The 26,552-nt window shown below is 35.6% G+C and overlaps 3 protein-coding genes across 3 annotated transcripts in view; 1 reads left to right on the top strand and 2 right to left on the bottom strand.

The window, feature by feature from the left end:
• Window positions 1–26,552, bottom strand: part of LOC134845178 (small ribosomal subunit protein eS4-like) — a 485,903-nt gene that overhangs the window by 306,953 nt on the left and 152,398 nt on the right. The window lies entirely within an intron of this gene.
• Window positions 1–26,552, bottom strand: part of LOC134845180 (cytochrome b-c1 complex subunit 6, mitochondrial-like) — a 350,323-nt gene that overhangs the window by 318,781 nt on the left and 4,990 nt on the right. The window lies entirely within an intron of this gene.
• On the top strand, window positions 23–26,126 carry LOC134845072 (NAD kinase 2, mitochondrial-like). The gene is made up of 9 exons (XM_063861916.1): window positions 23–137; window positions 6,725–6,887; window positions 9,252–9,452; window positions 10,006–10,144; window positions 17,741–17,880; window positions 21,253–21,422; window positions 21,819–21,956; window positions 22,533–22,789; window positions 25,639–26,126. Exons 2-9 carry the CDS (start codon window positions 6,757–6,759, stop codon window positions 25,837–25,839), a joined length of 1,377 nt encoding a protein of 458 aa, XP_063717986.1. The 5' UTR covers window positions 23–137; window positions 6,725–6,756; the 3' UTR covers window positions 25,840–26,126.

Below are 26,552 nucleotides of genomic sequence, written 5' to 3'. Positions count from 1 at the left end.
ATCAGCAGGAAGTAAGACTATTTTAAAAGTAACCTGAAAGTTTTTGAAAGTTATTGTTGGTCAATGATTCGAGGTTAATTCTTCATTTACAAAAGCAGATTACACTTTCCAACATGAATCCAGATTCAGCGAAAAACGTGAGCGACTTCAATTTATAGTGGATTTTCAGTTTTAAAATATGCGTGCAAATAGCCAACCGGATATTCCAATTGAATATTTAATCAAAAAAACAATCAATCGATTTTTCAAATAGAGCAAAGACCGGGTGCTACCTGTAATTTAAAAATGTTACCACGGAACTTGAAATGCATTAAGTAATTTCGACATATATTATTCTGCCAAATGAAATTTTGTTCAAAACATCAAATTTTTCACTTCTTTTGCCGAAAAAAATGGCTTTTGAAAAAATTATAAATGTGCGAAGTAAAACAAAAAGCGATCCAGCTATTGAAATTGAACCTACCACCTATTGTAATATATCACCCGGATTTTTTCTAAATTTGCTGAAAATTTAAAATCAAGTTTAAAAATTGACATCGATTCATACGAAAAATGTCTCAACCCTCTACACAGAATTAGCAAACATTATGAACTAGTTTTGTTAGTGGCTTCTAGTTTTAGCCATTTTAATTCCATTTTCTAGTTCATCCACAAAATCTTGAATTTTAAATTTCATGCCGTAAGATATATTAGTGATGGATTTTTTTTGTGCTTCAAGGAAGTCTTTACCCTTGCGATAAGCAAGGGTATTGCAATCGGTACTTTTCCCTTAAGCGTCGTCCACAGGGTGTACTTCTAGAGGATCATCATTTCTTTTTAAGTAAATAATTTCTATTCTTTAAAGGCGGTTTGTGAACTTCATCTGATACAAATATGAAGTTTTTGTAGCTGTAATTTTTCAACTTTCGTCAAGTTATTTCAAGTAATTTCGAACATAATGTTTCAGAATTTTTTTGACTTTTTATGTCATTCACGCATTTAGCGCAATGTGTTTTTTTTATCTCAAGTGTTGCGAAGCTCCGCTTCGCCGCTTTGTAAAATTTGTTCACGTTCAAATATGAGTTTTCCATTGACAGTGTTCCAACTGTCTGGTCTGTTTGCTAAGTTGTTACCCATTCCATAGGTTTTCGCAGTGCTTTCCTCCAGGTACTGATAAAACAAATTTTCTTTAGTGTTAATTTGTTTTATATGTTATAGCGATTCTTTACCTTTACGATAAGCAAGGGTGTTGCAACGGAGTACTAGACTTCATTCACAAGATGCCGAGTGAAAATTTAGTTTCAACATGCCTTATGAATTAAGTTCAATTTCATTTAATCATCCAGCGCATCTGGCGTAAAGGTAACAAAAATGTTTGAGACGGCAAAGGCTTTTTTGAATCCGGCCAGGACCTGTTTTTTGCGGAAATTTTGTTGCTTTTTTTGAGAATTTATTAAACGTTTTGCTTTGCACAGGTTTTTCGACAAAAAGTTAAAACATTTTTTGAATCGTTCATGATATGTATCTTAAGAGTTTTTCGAATCGCGATTTAATCACAAGCTCATGCATTTTGTAAGAGCTCAGTGTACCTGAAACACTTCGCTAACTTCTAACTAACTCAAAAGCATGCGCTACTTTTTCGTCCAGGGGTCTAAGTTATTCTGGATTATATTGCTAGCAGTCCACATTTACTGGGAAGCTGCAATCAATCATCTGTTCGCACAAAGCTTGTAAAGAAAATACTTCATAGGAGCATCAAGAGGGAACACGACCAATTATTTGTTTTAGCGTAATCTAGATGAAGTTTCAGAAATTCCAGATGAGTTTTTTTCCTCTGAGCTACCAAATTATTAATTATTCTGAACTTGCTCTTTTAGATTGCTCTTTTTGGGAGTGTTGGGCGCTCCAAGTGTTGGCATCTTATTTCAGCGGATCAAACCTCAGTATGTAGAAGTGCATGACTGCATTCAAAAAGATGCATCAAAGCATAGTATCACCTTTTTGAACACAGCCAATCACTTCCACAATGGGTTGGAACTGCTTAGAGTTTTTGCATGCCAAATTTTCAGTTTTCCATGGCTTGTTCTGGCAGAACCATTTGTGACGACAACTTTTTGCATCCAAGATGCTAAGGAGAAGGTTGTTCCTAGATTTTGATGTTCGAATCGAAATAAAAGCAAGACTCGCATCTTTCAATTTTCTTCTGGTTCGAGAAAATTTCAGTCCGAAGCATTATAAGTTTCCTTTGTTATAATACAAACTTCAGTTTTCTTCTCTGAAAAGTAGAGAGAGATTAGAGTAGAGAAGAGATTGTTTAGAGGAGATTAGAGATTATTTTTGTGCCACTTCATGACTCGTTTCATAAACTACGTGTAGTACCAAATTGGATACGTTTGTTCATAAAACTCTGCGATAAATGAGGATAATATAGGGTACAAGGGCAGGATAGATTTGATTATTTGAATACAGTACAAGGGCAATCACCAAAAAGAATCAAATCTAATTCGGAAAGTATTGAAATCTCTTTAATAGGGTAAAAGGGCAAGGTAGATTGGAATAGGGTAGAATGTCATGACACCATGAAAGTTTTACCGAATGCGTCTCTTGCTATAAAAGTAGCTTTTAAAATGCTTTCCGAATTTAGTATGATTATTTTTTGGCGATTGGAGACGTTTTCAGGCTTCCCTACTTTACAGCTATTTCAACTTTTTTGTATACTCTTTGTGACAATAATTGCCTAGCAGACAAATATTTTCATTATCATTTTATGTTTTTTTTTATATGGGAATGAATTTGCCTGACTGCATTTCTAAATAACAACATTTCTAAGTAACAAATTACAGATAAGTTGGTACGAAACAAACATTCGGAAAAAATATCGTACACCCAAGAGTAATTTTGTTCATATTATCTTTACACTTGCGAGCGTCAGTGTATTATTACAAACCTTCTTTTTTTCTAACCTAACTCGGAAATAAAAGTATTCATTTTAAGTGTTCACTTATTTGGTGTCACTTGCTATAATCACGATCTGTAGCGATGGAAGTTTCATAGCATCTGTTCTCTACTTTATTTGTGACTAGTTTTTTGTGATTTACTGAGTGGTTAGTGCGTGTGACTCATAATCTCTTGGTCACAGATCGAATTTGAGACGTTGCCGAATTTCATCTCATTCGAGGCTTATTTCTATTTTTTCTTATTGCACTTTATAGAGCTGTTTTTTGTAGTGTTCTCACTAGTGTTCGGGAACTAGACTTTTTTCTCGTAAACAATTTTTCATACAAATCTGTACGAAATTAATTGTGAAGTTGCTTTATTAGTGATCCTAAGCGACTTCGAGACTGCTTCCTTTTTGTCGTAGAGGTAATGCGGTTGCCTTTACACCCTAAGGTTTGGGGTTGGAGTCCCGGTCGTACCATGTTTTTCATCGTTTTCTACTCATTTTTCGACAATTATTCGAAAATTGTTGTCGAATATGCCTTATTCACAATGACTTTCGAATATGCTTAAGTTGTAGGCTTTCGTTTAGATCGACTCATCAGACCACTGACTAAAAACGACCCAATTTTTTTCAGATGAACGAAAAGAAAGTTATTATATATTTCTCCCCATAATACATTTTAGGAATTTTCTCTGCATTTGCAACCAGATATCCTTGTTTAAATTTGGTTGTGTCTAACAATCTTGAACCATTTTCATTAAATTTTGGGTTAGGTACGGTTTTTTCCAAGTTTTTCATTGTTTAATGTGATTTGTCCTTAATTAGGCCGTGTATTTTTCGAGGAAAAGGCTTTGACGTTATTCACGCTCAAAATTGATGTTTCGCGGCTTGATTTTTTGTTTCTTATCAAATTCATATCAAACTAATTACGCTAAAAGGAAGGAAAATTAAGCTCTCCAATAAAAGTAAAAATTGTGCGAAAAACCGCGAAATACTTCATTTGAAGGTGGGTTTTTATTTTCAGAATTAGTTTTCTGGTTTGTTTTTCTTAGGGCTTAAGGTGTGAGTCTTGCATTCTTTTTTATCACGAAGTTTCTCTATACATTCAATCTAAATTGCTTCTGCAGCTCTTTTGGTTCTTCTAAAGTTTTAATTTTTGTTGCTAGCTATTTATTTCCGACTTTCTATTTACTTTGGCCCATTGAGAGCGCAGTGTCGAAAGTTTTCGATGAGATTGAAGCGTATTGCTGTTTCAATTTTTTTGGTATCTTAAAGCTCTTATCTTTAACTATTTTTCATCATCATTTTCAATTCTTTAAAGCCGGCGTTTAAGCGTGCTTCAAAAAGACTGAATTTCGATCAATTTTTATCTGGCAAAATTTTCTTTTGTTAAGGTGATTTGGCTTTCTTAATAATAATAAATATGCGGGCTATTATAGGAGGAAAACAATTGAGTGTTTTCCCAACTTTGAAGTGTGGACATAATTTTTTTCCAAAGGAATTAACTTTTCTGAAAATAGGTTTCTTTTTTTTCTCTCCAAAAATCAATAAGAATTCGAAGACAGGTTATGAGCTCTTCATCCAATTTTTTTTGTTTTAAAAATTTATTTAATGATTAGAAGGTTTTATGAACATATTTGTACTCCAGATTTTTTCTGCCACAATTTCTTTGCTGCCGCTTGAAATTCTTTCTAAAACGGTTTTTTTAATAAGGGTAAATATATTTCTTGTCATCGTTTTCTATGATGTTTTCTATCGGATGTGGTTCGAAGCGAATTCTACCTCTTCTTATGATATTTCTTTTGTTTCGCATTTGCATAGAAAATCTTCACTTAGCTGGTTTAAATTTAATAATCTGTTGGCATATATTTTTCAACTGTGATCATTTTTGGTAAAACTACGGGGGTTTGAAAATTGCCAATTTGGTCAATTTGGGATAAAAAACGCACAATATAATGCGTTCTTATGACACGCGTAAGCGGCGATTAATGCGTTCCAAATAGAATTGAGGCCAGCAATTTAGTCTTTTTAAGACAATAAGAGACGCTACCCTTTGTAGCTTACATGATGTATGCATGCGGGGGATTGAAATGAAAAACGTTTCATTTTTTTTGCGATTTTTTTGTCAATTATTCAACAGTTTTTTTTAATTGGTCTTAAAGTGCAGTCAGAATATTCCATGCCTCGCCCTTAAATACAAGCAGTCTTGTTGTTCCGACTTTCTTTACGAAAGTAACGGAAGATTTGTGCTCGAGATTTTTAATCGAAATTTAATTTTGAGATTTTAATCGAAATTTAATTTTGAGAAATTCGAGATTTTATTACATTTAATTTTTCCTGTTATTACTGCTCCATAGACCTTAAAAGGCAGTCGGAACAGGAAAGGCTTCACCCTGATACGAGCAGTCTTGTTTAATTCTGTGTTCAGTGAAGAGCTTGTTTTTTTCTCTATTTGACACATTTTTGAAGTTAGCGTTTCGCTCTGCCTAATCTGCAAATAATCTTTGTAAATCTTTCATGTGATTTTCGGATATTATTTCCAAATGTTTTGATGGAAATTTTTGCTAGCCGATAAAGTTTATGCGACAAATTGCAAGAAAAGACCAACTCTCAAAGTTAGAAATTTAGTCCAAAACACAGCATTGGCAAGTAGCGACCGCAACTAACATTCGGCACGAGTGGTATGATGTGTGTCAATCAGTGTTGGCTGTAATCTAGGTTGTAGACAGTAGCGGATTTAGGGGGTCCCTTTTTGTACTATTTTGAGATATCCATTTTTGGATGACTGGCCTTGAAATTTTTCTAAAGGCGCCTTTGGCGCCAATAAATACTAATTTTGAGGGGCGGATCGCGCGCCGAAAATCCGCGTTTTTTTGGTCGATTATTTCCAAAAAGTGTATTGAAACGCCTTTTTTGGCCTATTATATAAAGAGAGACGTTGCTTTCCTTATATGTTGCGAGTTAACATATTCTTGCCAAAAACGTATTTGTAGCGAGTTTCCATGATTGTTGACTTGCTGACAATCTTCGCAGCTCTAACTTTTCCGACGGTCGAAGAAAGTGACGGAATATTTGTGCTCGGGGTTGTTTTTTTTCTCCAGACAAGTTTCGGCTTTTTAACTAGCCATTTTTGACGGAATTTTTTTTATCAATCGAAAAGTATTGTTGTCCTGAACTCAAATTTAAAACGATATTTTTCATTTAATCTTTTTTTTGTTAAGTTATGGGGGTTAAAAGTTTGCTAATATGGCCATTTGGGACAATTAACGCGCACATATATATTTTAACGCATAAACGTAGATTTCATCCGTCGTAGAAATTGTTCCAAAATGAATTAAGGCATTCTTTTTGGTGCATTTAATACTTTGCTATAGGCGAAATTTATCTCTTTTCTTTACACATCGTATGGAGGATGATTTTCCAAAAAAAATCAATTTTTTTTTAAATATTTTGTTTTATGAAATATTTATCCATTTTGAAAAAGTGAGCAACTACTGCATCGACCTGAAAAGACAGTCGGAACATCCTGGGTTTACGAGCAGTCTTGTTATAGCTTTCTAACAGAGTATCAAATGTGTCATCTCTAGTTGTTTCAATAAGATCTATTTTAATGAATCCCATTTTTCCGCATTTTCCAATATTTTGTGTCGATTCAAGGGTTTTCGTTCGCCCTTGTAAAATCTCAATGAAATATTACTAATTTGGAATAGGTTAATGCGCTTGCTCATCTACACTCGGTTTTTCTAATTCAAATTAAAGATTTTGCTCATAGTTTATTCGCTGCTGTTGTATATCATTTTTCAGGCTGAGTTGAAACATGTGAAGTTATAATATTGATGACTGCGTTCAAATGCTCAGCAAGATCTCATTCATACTTGAAACATGCTAGGACTGTTTTGCCGAAGCGTGATTCAGCTGCAAACCTCATCTGCCAACGAAACTCAAGCAACAGCGGTGCTGTTCCAGGGTAAGTAAAAAAAGATCTGAAAAATTTATGATAAATTGAAGTAATGATTTTAAGTCTACGCTTTCCATAAAATAATAGTGTAATATAATAGTATGAAAGTGTAAAATTTGGGCTTTTTCTGAGAAATGTTTGGTTTTTACTAAAACATTGACTGATGCTGCTATTGAAACTTGCTATTTCACACGGGGAAACGACCTTTTTGTGTTTTTTTTTATTACACTTGCGATTAGCAAGCATTATCCAATCGTTAAATAATCTTTTTGTCAGGCCATCAGCTTGTGTAACAAAAACGCTTGAATCATTGGTAATAGCACATGTGCTAAATTAATGTGCTAACATGCTCTGATTCTTGAAAATTCAAATTAAACTACTGGGCTACCGGTTGTTGTTACGGACACAAATTGTGTATCACTACTCTTGATTTAGTTTTTTTTCTAGGAACGATTCAAGTGTCGTTCTATTGTCTTTCTGCTTAGGTTTTGTCTGTTAGCTATCACAGCGTGGTTTTAACGCAAATTTAAATTATTTTTCTAAAAATTGATAGCTTTTTTGGTTACGTCTTTTTATTTGTAAATTTGATAGCTCCGTTTTTGAAAAATTTCTTTTTTTTCTCTTAAAAGATTAGTCGGCTTCAACAATTTCGGCCGTTGATATCTCGGCATAGACATCTCATATTGCGTTGGTTAGGGATTGATATCAGTTTTCTAAGCGAGCGTATGCCTCGTGATTGGGCGTGTTTCAACTTTGACTTTTTGTAGCTGTTTTTGTGACAATACTTTGTTGTTTTGAGCTGATCTGTCGTCCACCCCAGTATTGACGGTTTAAATACCGCTAGATACATTTTGCTCGAATACTTTTTAGCGCTGGCAGTTCTGCTCTAAGTTTTCATCATTTGAAGTCCATTCGTCGACACCCACCTATAATAGTTTTTACTAGTTTCGGCAGTTTTCTTTTTTGTTCAAATAATTTTTCAACCTAGTGGCTTTTGTCTCATGTTGTGTCTGTCTGCCAGTTTGTCATCCCATTTTTTGTGATACATCATAAGCAATGCGAACCTCCGCTTCGCCTCTATGTGCAGAGCATATTTTGCTTCAGATAATTCGATATTTTCAAAGATCATAAGAATGGAGTGTCTGCGAGTAAAAAAAATCAATTAAAATACCCTAACAACAACAGAGATCTCTCAGAAACGTTTTCAACAATTTTTTCGTGTCCAAAAGCTTTAATGCAGCCGTACTGTAAAAACCTTTTTTTAGGTCGACCAAATTGATTTTCAGAGCTCTTGAAAAAACAGGCCAAAAAAGGCGTTTCTAGGCAATTTTTGGAAATTTTTGATCAAAAAATCGCGTTTTTTTGGCGCGTGCTCCCTATTCAGAATTAGTATATTTTGGCGCCTTTCGAAAAATTTTAGGGTACGTCACCAAAAATGGATATCTCAAAATAGTACAAAGGGGGTCCTTTGAGTCGGCAGGGGGTCGAATTCCTGATGAGAGTGTCCGCCCCAAACCCCCCCTCCTCCCCTAAATCGGCTGGTGGTTAGAGGTATGAATCAATCTGGACATTCATTTCACAATTCAAATTCATTAAATGCTTTCTTTCTACTTCTTATGCTGCAAATAATTAGATTTAACTCCACCGAAGGTCCAGCCGAGCCTCCCCAACACCGTAGGGATTTGTTTTGATTGAAATTATTGATGTAATTTTCGTCTTTTCGTTCCAACTAAATATGATAAATTTAGTGCAAAATTTACGCAATAATTAAACAACGTGATTTGCATTTATTAACATGCCTTCTTTTCTTCCTGAAAACTAAGAACAAAGTATGCGTGAAATTAGAATAAAGTATGCAATTTTCGAATCCCCATGGCTAATTGGTAAACTTAAGAGTCTCTCGGTAGGGACACCCGTGTTCGAATCCCATCGTCTTAGTTTTTGTTTTGTCAAGCTAGTTTTTTTCCAGGAATTTCTTACAATAATTTTCTCTGTACTTTCTTGCATTCACCTTTTTCGCCGTTTTAATAGCTCTCTTGTTTGCAGTTTTTTGTTTGTGTCTGCGACTTGTCTGTTCTTTGTGTCTGTGTTTTTTTTATTTTTCGCCTCTGTATGGTTTTTTTCATTGCCATTAAATAGCTTCTGTGAATTTCTGAGCTATAGATGAAAGGAAAAATCGTCCGAGCGAATCTGAAGTAGTTTGATCTAACTCAGTTTTGAAAGTTTGAATAGTTGAAGCAATTTTCTTGAATTTGCCAGCTGTTTTTTCTGCAACCCTCAAGATTCATCACGAATTTTTTGTTTATTTCAATGCTTCATGATGTTCAAGACGCCAGTATATTACTAATTAATACTATCGTTTTTTACTAACAGATCCAAAGATGGTGGAGTGGATTTGTCGAAGCCTCTGATCGTTTCGAAGTACACTCGACTGGAGTTTGAGCAGAAGAGGTGGGGCATCAGAGGCAGTGAGTTGAAGCAGTTCCTGCAGCTTCAGGGATCCAGTTACGACAACCTGATAGACAAACACAAGCAGCACTATTCGGTGCTACAAAAAGTGGAACAAACTCTCAAGTAAGCCACTTTTCTATTTTCATTTGTCACTTATGTCATTTTTTGCATCGTTTTTGTGATCCATTGAAGTTCGTTAATCCTTGCTCGCAAATTTGGAGAAATCGAGTATATTTTACCTTGTGATGTTGCTAGTTGAATGTTAGATTTAATGTTTCTAAAAACCGCCTAAGTATTAACGAAATGAAAATGAAAAGAGTGAATAATCAACCTCATCTTATGTCATTTGTTCTAAAAGTATAATATATTGTGGTATCTGTTTCATAAAAATCATCTAAATGCGGAGCGTTTTCGGCTAATTTATATGGTAGGGAGTTCTACTTTGACTTGTTCATACACCAGGCCTAAAACTATAGTTCAAAGAAAATAGTTTTGAAATGATTCTTTCATCATTTTAAAACGAATGTGAATGAATCAGTGCTGTATCTTTTTTTTTACTATTCGTTTTAAAATGACGAAACAATCATGCTTCGCGTTTTTCAATAAACAAATATATTTTAAAATTCAAAACTATTTTCTTTGAACTATAATTTTAGTGCTGTATCATTTTTACTAGAGATTTGGGAGCTGATGGGACGACAGTGCAGCGGGAGGATTACACGGAAGACCTCATAGCCAACTCCTCAGTCATAATTTCAGTAGGAGGCGACGGGACCTTTCTACAGGCAGCCTCCAAGATAACCTCCCGAGACAAGGCACGTATCACAGTGTCAATTATTTATTCAAGTTTAGTTTTGGTAGACTTAAAACACCTAGCTTTATCACGGCCGAAGTTCCTAGAACGAAAAATTACTCTTTTTTTTTGCAAAATCTGTTGACTGGAATTACAATCGACTTTTAATGGATTTCATGAGATAAATGGGTTTTTGTTTGGGACAGTATTTACACTAGCGATCAGCTTGGTGTATTGTTACGAACCTTCTTTTTTTCTAACCTATCTCGCAAATAAAAGTGCTCACTTATTTGGAAATTTCACAGTACATTGGAAATTGCATAGCATCTGCTCTCTGCTTTATTTGTGCCAAGTCTTCCGTACATATTAAGGTTCCGTGGCTGTGTGGGTAGTATGGGAGATGCTTAAACTCTTGGTAATAGGTTCGAATCTCAGACGCTGCCGAATTTTTACTAATTCGAGGCTTATTTCTATTTTTCGCTTTGCATTTTATAGAGCTGGTTTTTGTCGTGTTATCACTAGTATTTGCGAAACTCTGTGTAAGCTAATGAAAACCTATAGTCTTGAATCAATATCTTGTAGAAATTTCCGTGAATTTTTGTTAAATTCTCTTTAAAAAATTTTTGCCTGAAAATAGTTTAACAATTGAAATCGCTTGTTTTTTTTTCACTCGTAATTTTTCACTCGTAATCGACTCATGGTTTCCATGGTTTTTTTGTTAGCACAGAAATAATTTGAAGAATGACTCAATTTATATCTTCACACTTGCGAAAGAAATTGTCTTGTAATCGGGAACTAGACTTTTTACCCGTAAACAGCTTTTCTTACCAAATTTCAAATTGCTTAGTTATTGAATCTTAACAATTTTCAGGTCCCTTCCCACTTGGCCTAGATGTAACGCCGTCGCCTTTGCATCCTAAGGTCCGAGGTTCGAATCCCTGTTGGACCTTTTTGTTTTTAGTATATTTGCAATTCAAAAAAAAGTTCCAGTGAAAATCGAACTGTCTGACTTTTATTTATCTGCTCAAGTTTTGTCGGCTCAGTTGCCACTTCACGTGCCAAATAATTTGTCAGCAATTATCATGGTATCATGTTTATTGCAGTTTCCTGGGGGACTTCGGCTTTGTTTCCTCTTCGTTAGTTTTGTTTCGTTGCTAATAAAAAATTCAAGTGTTTTGTTTGTCTAGATTTCTATGTGATAAAAATAGGTGTTTTTGGAAATCCATGGGGTTGGGTTTTTGATTTAATTAATATTTTGTGAGACGCTTTTGAAAGTTTTTTCACTCTGTGCATTTTTATCAAAAACTAAGGTGCCCATCTTCGAAAAAGGGGTATCTATGGGGGAAAAGCTGCTCTCTTGTGGGTTTGCATACCCTTTTAGTCTATTTTTACTTACTCCTCTGTTTACAGTCTTCAAAAAAGTCTTTGGGTGAATATTTGACACATATTTTTGATTTTCTCGTTTTCTCAAAAACTAGCAGCCCAAATCTGAGATTTTGGTTTCAATTTTTAGAATGGGTGTTGGACAGTTCCCTTGTGCCAAACGTTTTGATACCCAAAATTTTGGCCCTCGGAATTGTCAATTTTTTTTTACTTTTTGACCATTTTTTGAATCTTTTCGACTTTTCTCGAAATCTTATCTCGCAAATCAGATATTGTGGGTTCAGTGGAAATAACGGGTAGTGACAAGTTCCCCTGCTTTCTGCAATAGTAGCTACCAGCAAAAGTTAGCGCCCTCGGAAATGTCGAATTTTATGATTTTGGAACCGTTTTTTCTAAATTTTCTCAAAAATTACCCTCCCATGTCTGAGATTTTGGTTTCAATCCAAAGAACGGGATATGGGAAGCTCCCTTAGGCGAGTACGCCCATTTTTTTTTGAATTTTGGGGAGAACTACTCTCCCAAATCTGAGTTTTCGGGCTCAGTCAAAATGAAAAATTGGGTGAATCTCTTCTGTATAAGCGGCGACGCCCAATTTTTTTACACGAAAAGCTATGAGTCTCAGAATTGTCAAGTGTTTGATTTGTTGACTGTTTTTTGGAATTTTATCGACACCTATCCTGCCAATTTTAGTATCATGGCTTAAATCAAACAATAGGTTGTTGAAATTCTACCTTTAAAATTGTCTTCACCCAATTTCTGATAGGCAAAAGTTATGGCTTTCAAAAAAGTCGAAGTTTCGAAAATTCGATTGTTTTTGAAACTTTTTGACTTCGCTCAAAAACTATCGTAACAATTCTCAGGTTGAGTGTTCATTTGGTTTTCGGAATCTTCTCTAGTTTACGGTCACAACCTGCTTTTTGCAAAAAAATGTCTTGGATTTCGGAAAGTTACATTTCTGAACTTATGATCGTTTTTTGTATGAAAGTTTTTAATTTTTTCTAAAAACTACCCTTTCAAATCGGAGATGGAAGGCTCAATTTGAAGAAGCTTTTTCGAGAATTTGTCCTGCAGAAGCGGCGACTCTCTAGTTTTTTGTAAGAGAAATGTTATGTCCTTGGGAAAATTCCAATATTTCAAAAATTTTCACGAAGGTAATGGGCTTTGTTTCGCCTCTGTGTTGAAAAGTTTTGTTTCAGTCTGGGGCGGATCTAGGATTTTCTCGAGATGGTGCGGATTTTCAAAAATTTTCCAATAATCTGTCGACCTTTTTTTTAAGTCTCCCAAAGCAATAAAAAGTCCCTGTTACCAAAATTTCTGCGCCGCAGCCAAAATTTTGAAATAACAGGCCAAGAAACGCATTTTTAAGCACTCTTTAGACCGTTTTGACGCGTTTTTCATGCGCTCGCTCCCCCCTCAAAATTAGTATTTATTGGCTCCTGGTCCGTCGGTCAAAAACGGATATCTAAAATTAATACCAAGTGGGACCCATTGGGTCAGTAGGGGGTCGAATCCCTAAGAGGGGGGGGGGTACGTCCCCCCTAAAACCGCCCCTGGTTTCAGTAGCGCTCGTTGTAGATTATTGTCAACATGTGGCAAAGTTTTGGTTCAGATAACAGTTTAGGCTCAGTTTGAATCATTTTCATTTAGTCGCTTCAAAACGTCGGTTTCAGTAGCGCTTGTTGTAGATTAGTCGGTTTCAGTAGCGCTCGTTGTAGATTATTGTCAACATGTGGCAAAGTTTTGGTTCAGATAACAGTTTAGGCTCAGTTTGAATCATTTTCATTTAGTCGCTTCAAAACGTCGGTTTCAGTAGCGCTTGTTGTAGACTAGTCGGTTTCAGTAGCACTCGTTGTAGATTATTTTCAACATGTGGCAAAGTTATGGTTCAGATAACAGTTTAGGCTCAGTTTGAATCATTTTCATTTAGTTGCTTCAAAACGTCGGTTTCAGTAGCGCTCGTTGTAGATTAGTCGGTTTCAGTAGCGCTCGTTGTAGATTATTTTCAACATGTGGCAAAGTTATGGTTCAGATAACAGTTTAGGCTCAGTTTGAATCATTTTCATTTAGTCGCTTCAAAACGTCGGTTTCAGTAGCGCTTGTTGTAGATTAGTCGGTTTCAGTAGCGCTCGTTGTAGATTATTTTCAACATGTGGCAAAGTTATGGTTCAGATAACAGTTTAGGCTCAGTTTGAATCCTTTTCATTTAGTCGCTTCAAAACGTCGGTTTCAGTAGCGCTTGTTGTAGATTAGTCGGTTTCAGTAGCGCTCGTTGTAGATTATTTTCAACATGTGGCAAAGTTATGGTTCAGATAACAGTTTAGGCTCAGTTTGAATCATTTTCATTTAGTCGCTTTAAAACGTCGGTTTCAGTAGCGCTTGTTGTAGATTAGTCGGTTTCAGTAGCGCTCGTTGAAGATTATTTTCAACATGTGGCAAAGTTATGGTTCAGATAACAGTTTAGGCTCAGTTTGAATCATTTTCATTTAGTTGCTTCAAAACGTCGGTTTCAGTAGCGCTCGTTGTAGATTATTTTCAACATGTGGCAAAGTTATGGTTCAGATAACAGTTTAGGCTCAGTTTGAATCATTTTCATTTAGTCGCTTCAAAACGTCGGTTTCAGTAGCGCTTGTTGTAGATTAGTCGGTTTCAGTAGCACTCGTTGTAGATTATTTTCAACATGTGGCAAAGTTATGGTTCAGATAACAGTTTAGGCTCAGTTTGAATCATTTTCATTTAGTTGCTTCAAAACGTCGGTTTCAGTAGCGCTCGTTGTAGATTATTTTCAACATGTGGCAAAGTTATGGTTCAGATAACAGTTTAGGCTCAGTTTGAATCATTTTCATTTAGTCGCTTCAAAACGTCGGTTTCAGTAGCGCTTGTTGTAGATTAGTCGGTTTCAGTAGCACTCGTTGTAGATTATTTTCAACATGTGGCAAAGTTATGGTTCAGATAACAGTTTAGGCTCAGTTTGAATCATTTTCATTTAGTTGCTTCAAAACGTCGGTTTCAGTAGCGCTCGTTGTAGATTAGTCGGTTTCAGTAGCGCTCGTTTTAGATTATTTTCAACATGTGGCAAAGTTATGGTTCAGATAACAGTTTAGGCTCAGTTTGAATCATTTTCATTTAGTCGCTTCAAAACGTCGGTTTCAGTAGCGCTTGTTGTAGATTAGTCGGTTTCAGTAGCGCTCGTTGTAGATTATTTTCAACATGTGGCAAAGTTATGGTTCAGATAACAGTTTAGGCTCAGTTTGAATCCTTTTCATTTAGTCGCTTCAAAACGTCGGTTTCAGTAGCGCTTGTTGTAGATTAGTCGGTTTCAGTAGCGCTCGTTGTAGATTATTTTCAACATGTGGCAAAGTTATGGTTCAGATAACAGTTTAGGCTCAGTTTGAATCATTTTCATTTAGTCGCTTCAAAACGTCGGTTTCAGTAGCGCTTGTTGTAGATTAGTCGGTTTCAGTAGCGCTCGTTGAAGATTATTGTCAACATGTGGCAAAGTTTTGGTTCAGATAACAGTTTAAGCTCAGTTTGAATCATTTTCATTTAGTCGCTTCAAAATGTCGGTTTCAGTAGCGCTTGTTGTAGATGAGTCGGTTTCAGTAGCGCTCGTTGTAGATTATTTTCAACATGTGGCAAAGTTATGGTTCAGATAACAGTTTAGGCTCAGTTTGAATCATTTTCATTTAGTCGCTTCAAAACGTCGGTTTCAGTAGCGCTTGTTGTAGATTAGTGGGTTTCAGTAGCGCTCGTTGTAGATTATTTTCAACATGTGGCAAAGTTATGGTTCAGATAACAGTTTAGGCTCAGTTTGAATCATTTTCATTTAGTCGCTTCAAAACGTCGGTTTCAGTAGCGCTCGTTGTAGATTAGTCGGTTTCAGTAGCGCTCGTTGTAGATTATATTCAACATGTGGCAAAATTATGGTTCAGATAACAGTTTAAGCTCAGTTTGAATCATTTTCATTTAGTCGCTTCAAAACGTCGGTTTCAGTAGCGCTTGTTGTAGATTAGTCGGTTTCAGTAGCGCTCGTTGTAGATTATTTTCAACATGAGGCAAAGTTATGGTTCAGATAACAGTTTAGGCTCAGTTTGAATCATTTTCATTTAGTCGCTTCAAAACGTCGGTTTCAGTAGCGCTCGTTGTAGATTAGTCGGTTTCAGTAGCGCTCGTTGTAGATTATTTTCAACATGTGGCAAAGTTATGGTTCAGATAACAGTTTAAGCTCAGTTTGAATCATTTTCATTTAGTCGCTTCAAAACGTCGGTTTCAGTAGCGCTTGTTGTAGATTAGTCGGTTTCAGTAGCGCTCGTTGTAGATTATTTTCAACATGTGGCAAAGTTATGGTTCAGATAACAGTTTAGGCTCAGTTTGAATCATTTTCATTTAGTCGCTTCAAAACGTCGGTTTCAGTAGCGCTTGTTGTAGATTAGTCGGTTTCAGTAGCGCTCGTTGTAGATTATTTTCAACATGTGGCAAAGTTATGGTTCAGATAACAGTTTAGGCTCAGTTTGAATCATTTTCATTTAGTCGCTTCAAAACGTCGGTTTCAGTAGCGCTTGTTGTAGATTAGTCGGTTTCAGTAGCGCTCGTTGTTGATTATTTTCAACATGTGGCAAAGTTATGGTTCAGATAACAGTTTAGGCTCAGTTTGAATCATTTTCATTTAGTCGCTTCAAAACGTCGTTTCAGTAGCGCTCGTTGTAGATTAGTCGGTTTCAGTAGCGCTCGTTGTAGATTATTTTCAACATGTGGCAAAGTAATGGTTCAGATAACAGTTTAAGCTCAGTTTGAATCATTTTCATTTAGTCGCTTCAAAACGTCGGTTTTAGTAGCGCTTGTTGTAGATTAGTCGGTTTCAGTAGCGCTCGTTGTAGATTATTGTCAACATGTGGCAAAGTTTTGGTTCAGATAAGAGATTAGGCTCAGTTTGAATCATTTTCATTTAGTCGCTTCAAAACGTCGGTTTCAGTAGCGCTTGTTGTAGATTAGTCGGTTTCAGTAGCGCTCGTTGTTGATTATTTTCAACATGTGGCAAAGTTATGCTTCAGATAACAGTTTAGGCTCAGTTTGAATCATTTTCATTTAGTCGCTTCAAAACGTCGGTTTCAGTAGCGCTTGTTGTAGATTAGTCGGTTTCAGTAGCGCTCGTTGTAGATTATTTTCAACATGTGGCAAAGTTATGGTTCAGATAACAGTTTAGGCTCAGTTTGAATCATTTTCATTTAGTCGCTTCAAAACGTCGGTTTCAGTAGCGCTTATTGTAGATTAGTCGGTTTCAGTAGCGCTCGTTGTAGATTATTGTCAACATGTGGCAAAGTTTTGGTTCAGATAACAGTTTAGGCTCAGTTTGAATCATTTTCATTCAGTCGCTTCAAAACGAGGACTACCTGGTCTTAAATCGATTTGAACTTCAAATAATCGACTAGAAGTGATAATTTTGGGGCAACTGGTGATAGGACAGTTTGTCATGTAGGGAAAATTATTATAGGGCAAATTGCAGTTTGTCCTGGGGCAAATAATCCTGGCATCAAAGTCATTTTTATGAAGTACTTCAGTGACGTTTTGGTTTATCATCGAATGGCGATTAAATTTAATCTCCGCTCATCGATATTTCGTTACCCGCTCAATTCTACCACTCTCTCAACATTTCGGTTTCAAAAAAGGCTACCATAAGAAAATTCTACATGAAAAAGTATCGACATGACCTTGAGTCGCGAAAAAGATCTACTCTCAGCAAAAATAAATCAATTTGGAATGTGGGAATTAATGGGAACTGACTGTCGGTATACAGTCTTAGCAGTCTTTGATAATTTCTCTGTGATTTGCAGAATCAAAATCATTAAATTATTACTAAAAAATACGTCTTGTTCGAAGTGTTTACCATTGATTTTTAGTGTATTTTGATGACTGGTCAACGAACTATGGACACCATAAAATAAAACCAAAGAAGAACCCTTTGGTTGGAGAAGTTGTCGAAAGTTTGAGGGAGCGTGGCACTACCTAAATCTGCTACCATTACTACCCACCTTGACATCATTCTTCTATCATTGGTTGAAAAATTTCTTTTAAGGTTTTAACTGACAATTTTAAGGTTTCAAGGGACAGAAGCACTAACGTGTTCTTTCGGGCATCATTTGATGGCCTTAATGCGAATATGCTTGTTTATTTTTCATCTACATTCCTCAAGACATAAAAAATTGTCCATTGTTGTCGAAGATTGTGACCCTGTGTGTAGGCGTTGATTGGGGTGAACAGTGACAAGAACAAGTCTTTGGGAATTCTGTGTCTGCCGAGTAAATTCACGGACAGCTGTGCAGATGGGTTCAAACAATTAATGCAGGGCAAATTCAAATGGCTCTTCAGGAACAGAATCAGGTTTCATTTTTCGTTTCTTATATTTGTTCGTACATGGCATAAATCTTGCTTTGAAAAAGATTTTTTTTTTTTGCCATTCCTACTATTAATTTTTTCCTCTTTGTATAAAAACCGGCATAATGAAAATATATGGGTTCGGGTTTTTTTAATTTTCTTCATTATTTTTTGAGACGCTTTGGAAAAATTTTTCACTTTCAAAAAATTTGCTTTTTTTTTCAAAAATGACTTTAACGTGTTTTAAAAAAGTGGTACGAATGTAAAGACCGCCCAATCCTCAGTGTGCCTGCAAATTCTTAGTCTTTTCTTTACCGTACCTCACTAGTTACAGCCGGCGAAAAACTATTGGGGGAGTATTTGGCACATATTTTTTGATTTTTTCGTTTTCTCAAAAACTACCCTCTCAAATCCAAAATGTTGCTTTCAATGACTAGACCGGGTGTTGGAAAGCTCTCTTGAGTGGGCGGCTGCTCCAGAAGTTTTGATACATATAAAATTATGACCCTCGGAACAGTCCATTGTTTTGTACCGTATTTTGAATCTTGTTGACTTTTCTCGAAATCTAATTTCGCAAATCAGAGATTGTGGGTTCAATAGAGGTAACGGGTGGGTAGAAGCTCCCCTGCTTTATCGACGAGTCACAATTTTTTTAACACAAAAAGTTATCATCCTCGTAAAAGCCAAATTTTATGATTTTTTCACCTTTTTTTTTAAAAGTTTTTTGAACTCTAAAGAACGGTTTGTGGAAAACTTCCTTGCGTACGCGAGTACGCCCGAACTTTTTACTAAAAAGTTATTGCCCTCGGAAAAGACAAAATTTTGATATTTTTGACACTTTTGTGAAACTTTTTGACTTTTGTGGAGAACTACCATACCAAATGTGATTTTTAGGCTCAATCGAAATTAAAAGGTGCTTACATCTCCTCTGTATAAGCGGTTGTGCCCAGTTTTTTACTGGGTGAGTCTTAGAATTGTCAAATTTTTTATTTAATGAACGTTTTTTTTGACGCATATCCTGCCAAATCTGATATCATAGATTATCTTGTTGAAAATTTACCTTTAACTGGCTACTTCCCTTTTCTTACCGACAAAATTTATGACTTTCAAAAAACACAAATTTTTTAAATACGACCGTGTTATGGAAACTTTTTTACTTTACTTGAAAACTACCGTATCAATTCTCAGGTTAATTGTTCATTTGAGAACCTCGCTTTTTGGAATCATCTGTACTTTACGGCCACGATTGCCTTTTTGCAGAACATTTTTTTGGGTTTCGGAAAGTCCCTTTTTGAACTTTTCACCGTTTTTTTTTGAAAATATTGAAAGAACAGTTTGCGAGAATTTGTCTTGCAGAATCAGCGACTACCTAGTTTTTTGTATGAGAAATGTTTTGTACTTAAGAAAATTCCATTATAAGCATTTTCACGCTTCTTAAGTGTTTTAGTAGAGAAAAAACTAAGGTTTTGGGCTCCGTTTCGCCTCTGTGTTACAAAGTTAATTTGTTTCAGTACCGTTCGTTGTAGTTTTTTGTCGTCATTTGGCAAAGTTATGATTTAGATGACAGTTTGGACTCACAATCCTTTTTTAGTCTTTTTTCAAAATGAGCGTATTCTACGATTGCCAAGCACTTGCTGGTCTTAAATAGTACTCGATTTGAACTGCAAAGAATCCACTAGATGGGATAATTTTGGGGCAAATGGGATAGGACAGTTTTCATGTATTTCAAATAAGTATAAGGCAAATTTCCATACCGCCATTTGTCTTGGTGCAAATAATCTTGGCTTCAAAGTCATAATTATTAAGTAATCCAGTGAAGTCTTAGTTGATCATCGAACGGTGATTAAGTTTCAGATCCGGTAATCGCAATTTGCTACCCGTGCAGGTCTATCGAACTTTGAACCATTTTGATTTATAAAAGTCTAAGATTTAAAGCGCAAAAGAGAGAAAGAATTGTGGGAATCTCTTCTGAATAGTGGCTACATCCAAGTTGATTTACACGAAAAGTTATGGCACTCGGTAAAGTCGATTTTTTGAGCGTTTGTTCAAATTTTTTTTGATTTTTTGATTTTTTGATTTTTTGACCGTTTTGCAAACTTTTTGTTTTTCTTGAAAACTACCCAACCTTCCAAGGGTGATTTTTTTTTGATGCGAGAGAACGAGTTATGGGAAGCTTTCCTGCAGTAGCGGCTGGTTCCCCATCTTTTTGCATAAAAAGTTATATCGTCCTCGGAAATGTCATTTTTCCAATTTTTTCTTCGTTTGTTAAAACTTTGACCTTTCTCGAAAACTATCCTCCCAAATCTGAGATTTCATTTTCAATAAATAATTTGGTATGCAAAGCTTTCTGCGTAAATGGCTTTGCCCAAAAAAAATTACTTATAAATTTAGGATCTTCGGAAAAGTCAAATATTAGATTTTTTGACCGTTCTTGAAATTTTTTGATTCTTCTCGAAAACTTCCATCGCAATTCTAAAGCTTTGATTTCAATGGAGAGAACGGTTTTTGGGAAGCTCCTTAAATTAGTGGCTACGCCCAATTATTTTAACCGAAAAAGTTATCGTCCTCGGAAAAGTCATATTTGTAATTTTTTTTGCCGTTTTTGAAACTTCATAAATTTTCTCGAAAACTACCTCCCAATCAGAGATTTTTCGTTCAATATAAATAACAAAATCCCCTGAATAAACAGCGACGTTCACATTTTCTAACAAAGTTTTGGCCCCAGAAAAATCAACGTGTTGATTTCTTGTGCGTTTCTTGAAACTTTTTGATTTCTCGAAAATTACCAAGCTGAATCTGATATCAAGGGTTTAATCGAGGTAACAGGTTGTGGGAAGCCTCATTGCATAAGCGACTACGTCTTAATTTTTTGTACAGAAATGTTAGGTTTTTAGGAAATTTCTAATTTAAAAAAAATTTCACTCTTATTTTTTTACCGAAACAACAGGTTTTGGTAGAGCCCATTTTTCGAAATTATCGATTTCATCCTGCATCAGTATAGAAAAGTCAAAAAAATTATCAAACAGATACCTCCAGCTTTAGCTGGGCCCCTAATTTCAATTTTTTAATAGGGATTGACAATCAGGATAAATAAACACAGCCGGAGGAAACAGATATAAAGTACGATAATCGAATGCGCGAGGATTGCGTTAAACAGACATGGTGATGATGAAGATGATGGTTGTATAGAAACCATGTAAATAAATTGAATTCCATCAGAATCACAAGCAATTTAAGCTACAGTAAAAATAGGTTCAATGAAACTAGCAACTCTGCTTAGGATCAGCCACAGGCATTCGCCCTCTCGATGCTGACCCTAATGTATGGGTGCTACACATAAGTTTTTTTCTGTAATTAGGTGTTCTATATCTGTTTCAGGCTGACGATAGACAGCAACGGGAGCATGCCTTCTGCCATCTCGCTCTCTGATGAGCAGATGAAATTCTACGACCACCTCAGTGACCTCAGAAACAGCAGCCTCATCATCTCATCTGCCTATTCTGTTGCCCAAAACCACACCCACCCATCATCACAACATGCCACTACAGGAATAGATGAAAATTATTCACACATCAGCTATAATTTTTTGTGAACCCTCCCTTAATCGAACAAGGAGCTAATCTTCTATCAAAGGCATGAAGCCTTCAATTTTCAAATAAAATAACCTTTTCAAAGAGTTGCGATCGAAAGTTGATTTTTTGCGCCAGTTTAAAAGTCAAGGGTGGGCGTTGATGTTTTTTTTTAATTCTTAAAGGTTATTCGACCAAGAACAGATGCAGTCAAATAACACCAAATTGGATCCTTTCGAAATATGGTTTTTACCAATCTAGGGTTTTTGAATTTTACCAATCTAGGGTTTTTTCTAAATTTGCTGATAAATTTCAAAATCAGTGTGAATAAATTGAAGGAATCAAAATTATGTCTATTCTTGTTTGTGGCTTAAGATCACAAGAGATCGAATAGGACTACCCTGCCAATCAGGGCACTCAATGAAGTCTACATTGGGGAGTACGTGGCTTCGGGTACTTCCTACTTCGAGATGCAAGTCAACCAGGAACCAATCAACAAACACAAGTCATCAGGTAAAGTTCAAGTTCGCAGTTTGGTAGCGACAGAGAATTTGGTGGCTAAGTTATCCGTGTTGCAGTCGAAAGATTAGTTTTTCGAGGTACACTATAATCAGAATTTATATTCTTAGTTTTTTAGAAAGCTTTTCTAAAAAAAGTTAAGTCCTTTCATAACCCATCTGGAGGCCCTTTACTATAATTTAGTTTAAAAAAAGGTTTCGTGGCAATTTTTTTTTCATTAAAAAAACATTTTGTCCATAAAAAAATTGGGGAATTAAAATGAAGTATTAACGATATGAAACTAATATAATTTTTAAGACACAGCAATCAATTATGCAGACAATTATCGTCATATAAACTGAAATTTGTTCCAAGAAATATTTTCATAGGTTTCCGCACTGTTTTTTCAAGGTTCAGGTTGTGCAAAAGTTTTTAAGTTTTAATTTAATTTTATTGTATTTTAAAGCATTTTTTAATTTATGGAGTTCTTGCATGTCGTTCCATACTAGTAATGATTCCATTAAAAAATATGATTTTTTCTAGTTATGGTATAATTTCGATGTATGAAGACTATTTCTATTCGGATTAAAGGTCTTATTGTGTGCACTGGAACTGGATCTCAGGCTTGGTTCTCCTCTCACAGAAACCTGAGCACAGAACAGGTGTCCAAAGTACTCAAAATTTCCTCTCGCTACCTGAAAAATATTCCACAATCAGAACAGCTGCTCACTTCGTTGGATGAAGCACAGCTGACGGAAATCAGCGAGGCTTATTTGAGGGAGTTTGTTCACATGGATCCCTGCAGTAGCAAAATGATGTTCTCCGTTAAAGACCCGCTTCACAATCAGGTAGCATTTATGACAACACATATTGAGAGACGTTTTCCGCTGGTTTTTTAGTAGATTTCGGTCACTTTGAACAGTTTTTATGGTGTTAATTTATTACCTTGAGTGAGTTTCACTCGCGATTTATGATTGGACATTAAAACGAACCTTAGTGTGATATTATTGGTAGTATACTAAAAGTAATTTTTATCCGGGTTTTGGTGGTAATAGATTCGGATAATTTATGCGGCTGGCTGAAAATTGAGCGATTTGTTTTGCAAACACAAAACGTGCTCATTAATCATAATTTTGGTCTTACATAGCGAAAGGTGACTTCTCAAGTGACATAAAATGAAATGCTTCCGAAAGGGCAGAAAGAAAGTTGTCGTGAGAACTAATGTTTTTTTCTATCTGGGTGGAAAACTGGCGAACAGGTTAATTAATTAATTGCTTCCAGACAAATGATTGTGAATTTTCCTGGAAAAATTGATCGCAGGAGAACTATTTAGTAACAGTAGTTGAGAAGATTTCTGATTACTACACGGGCGTAGCGTAGTGTGATAGAAAGATGCAACTTTTTTCCAAACGCAACATTTTTAAATTGATGAATTGAAATGAAAAAAGCTTTATATTTCATTCAACAGATTTATAATAAAAATACCGTTTCAGTAAACTGCGCGAGGGATTTGTAATTCATAATTTATACGCAATTTGGTTTTATACATTCTAATTTATTACATGCAAAGTTAGTGTCGTTCGTTGCCTTTAGTTCTTTACATTCCCAAATTTTTTCATGCAAACTTTGCTTTTCGTGCATTCTTAAGCTCCTGAATCTTTGCTGCTTTCGCGCTCGTGTTTGCGTAGTTGCAGTTTTGCCTATGTGTTGTGCGTTAGATGTTATGTCGGGGACCGGCCTACTTGCATGTGTGTCGCTTAGCATGCGGCTATTAGTGCAATTAGAATTGAGTTTTTTTTCTCATATTTGCAACTCAAACTGATGCATGCCGCATCAAAGTGAGTACTTACTTAATTGCGCATGCTAAGAGGCACACCAGCAAGTCGCTACACCCCCAAAATGTCACTGAACAAATGAATTGACATGTTCTTGTTTGCGATTTGCAGTCACGAACTAGACTTTTCCATATAACAATTTTTATTACAATTGTGAAAGAATTAGTCAGTTTTGTAAGGTTAAATTCGAAAACAATTTTTAAGCATGTATGCTTTTTTTCATTATTTTAGAAATTTGTTAGATCTACTTAACAATCTCCCCCCCCCCCCCCCCCCCCCCCCTATGGTACTACTTCAGAATCTTCACGCCTAAATAAATACAGTAAATTAGCACTGAGCTTTCTAATTGAAAATTATAATTTTGCTGCATTCTGATTGATCGAAAAATCGACCATTTTGATCTACTTAACAATTCCCCCTTTCTTGTAAGGGGTGGAGATTGTAGGTTAGATCCAATTTGTTTTAAATGTTGGTTCAACTTATTGCTTTTAATTTCTTTTTTTTTTTTCACGCAGTCTCAGGCGGTCATCTAATTTCCTGTTTCCGCCAGTCTCTCATCGGTTTAGGCGCCTCAAATTGTGCATTTATGCGAAAATAATGAAGTATCAATAAAGGCAGTGATTACACTTGTATAGGTATTTCGATTTTTTTTCAACTTTGGTCATTTCATTTTTAACAAAGAAGGCGAATTCGAACGACTTCTAGTTTTTAAAGTGGATTTCAATTTATAATTTCCCAGGGGAAAAAGTTACCACTAAACTGTTGGCTGGAATTTTTGTTTGTGTATATGCAAGATTTACCAGCGGGAAAATACCACTAAACTGTTGGCTGGGTTTTTTTATTCGTGTATATGCTAGAGATCTGCGAATCTTTAGTATCGAAATTTTTTGTAGCTCAATTTTTTATGACTGATTGCTTCGGCTCAACGGTCTTTTACCCCAGTTTTGTCGGCTTAGTTATCGATTCATAAATTTTGTTTCAATGCTTAATTACTGCGTAAAGTTGTCTTTCTCGGCATGTTTTCTTCAAAATGAAATTCATTATAAACAAACGTATGAAATTTTTGATAGTCCTAGTTTTCGATATTTTTCCGAACTATTTTTTCGACGAAGTTGTTTTTGTCGTATTAAGAGTAATGAACGTAATGAGTACTCTTATACAGGTCTTGCTGATTTTTTTTTTGTTTTTTTTCAGGAAAATGTCTTAAAACTTGTTCACGCTCAGTTTTGATTTTTCGTGGTTTGACTTGTGGTTTCTTTTAAGTTTAGTGCATTTCCGTTGTTAAAAGGAAGGCAAACTCGACTATCGAACAGCAAAAGTGTTAAAGTCACGAAAAACGTGATCCATTTCTGATTTCGAAAATGGAAATTAATTATCAGATTTCCCAGCGAAATAAAAGTTTTGCGTATTGATCCAGTTTTCTCAAATTGGGTTAATTTTAGCTAAAAAGTGTCTATCATAAATTGTTCTACAAATTCAAAGGGCTTTAGGGCATCTATTTTTTTCTTCGAAATTCAAAAGTTGAAGGCTCTTGAAAAAACAAGTCAGTTTTTTTTCAGTTTCCTTGCGTTCATTACTTTTCCAACTTTTAGTTGGCCATATTTTTTTATTCTGCCAACCTCACATGCGTTGTTTGTGAAATATTGGAAATGGTGCGAAGATTCGCTTGTGTTACTACTTTTTTCGAAAGTTTTTTAATTGCAACTACTTCAAGGAGTTAAGGCCATTGGTGGGAAATTTTCCATTTTCATGACATTTGGGATTTTGAGCGGTACTCACAGAGAAAGATGACATTTTGTTTTCAATTGATTGGTGTGCTGTTATTGATTTTTTAACCAATGCTTCCACTGATCACAATTCAGGTGTTCCGCAGACCCCTGGGTTCCCTCTCGCATCCATTCCGAGAACAAGGAGTGGCAGACACCCTCAACGTCCATTCTAGACTGTGGGATGGCTGCGTGATTCTAGACGGCAACTGGGCCTACGGATTCGACACGGGTGCCTGGATATCCCTCGAAATACTGGACGAAGATGCTCTGAAAACTGTGCAATTGATCGACTGATAATAATTGTAAAAAACGAGTCTTACGAACGAGAAGAGGATCGGAAAGTAGCTTATCCAAAATTGATGTGCAATTGATCTAAGGTTGAAAATGACTTTTTTGATTGAACTTAATTTGCTCATGAGTTTTTTCATTTACAAATGATTTCAGATATGAATTGATTCTCAAGCAGTATGCCCTGTTCAGTTTTATAATTAGTGCCAAATTGTTGCCAAAATCCTTTCCGGTCAACCAATCTGAACAAAAACTGCTCTTCGTGAAACCTTTTTTAAATCATTTCAGCACGCAGAAACCATTTTAGAAAATCTAATTTTCCGAAAATACCATCTTTTTCCAATTAAGCTTCTCAAGCAGTCACCGATTTTGTCGACAATTTGGCATTAAATATAATTAGTACATAATGGCGCAATATTGATCCTGAATTGCTATTTGGTGGTCAATTTTTGAACTTTAGTTTGTTTCGTTTGTTCACTTCAACTTCAGTTAAGCTGAGTTGAATAGAAACTGAAACTGCTTTAGCGATTAAGTCTGCTTTGTTTGAAAGTAGTTTCCATAATGATAATACGTAAGCTGTAAATATTATTCATGTTAGTTATATTTTGTCACTGTGAAATAACTACAAAAATAACTACTGTGAAATTTGGCAAACAAAGAATGATTTTATCTTTTTTTTTGCTTAAGTTTAGATAAGTCCTTTGAAACTTGAGACATTG

The sequence above is a fragment of the Symsagittifera roscoffensis genome, chromosome 4 (assembly GCF_963678635.1).
Source record: "Symsagittifera roscoffensis chromosome 4, txSymRosc1.1, whole genome shotgun sequence".
Taxonomy (NCBI): Eukaryota; Metazoa; Xenacoelomorpha; order Acoela; family Convolutidae; genus Symsagittifera; species Symsagittifera roscoffensis.
Note: the sequence above shows the minus strand (reverse complement) of the source record. Positions and strands in the feature narration are given on the sequence as shown.

Bases quoted from the DNA above. Each gene is read 5' to 3' on its own strand.
- LOC134845072 (XM_063861916.1), top strand. From the start codon at position 6,757: ATGACTGCGTTCAAATGCTCAGCAAGATCTCATTCATACTTGAAACAT. The intron at 9,453-10,005 runs GTAAGCCACTTT...CATTTTTACTAG, and splicing joins AAAGTGGAACAAACTCTCAA to AGATTTGGGAGCTGATGGGA. The intron at 17,881-21,252 runs GTTTCATTTTTC...TATCTGTTTCAG, and splicing joins CTCTTCAGGAACAGAATCAG to GCTGACGATAGACAGCAACG.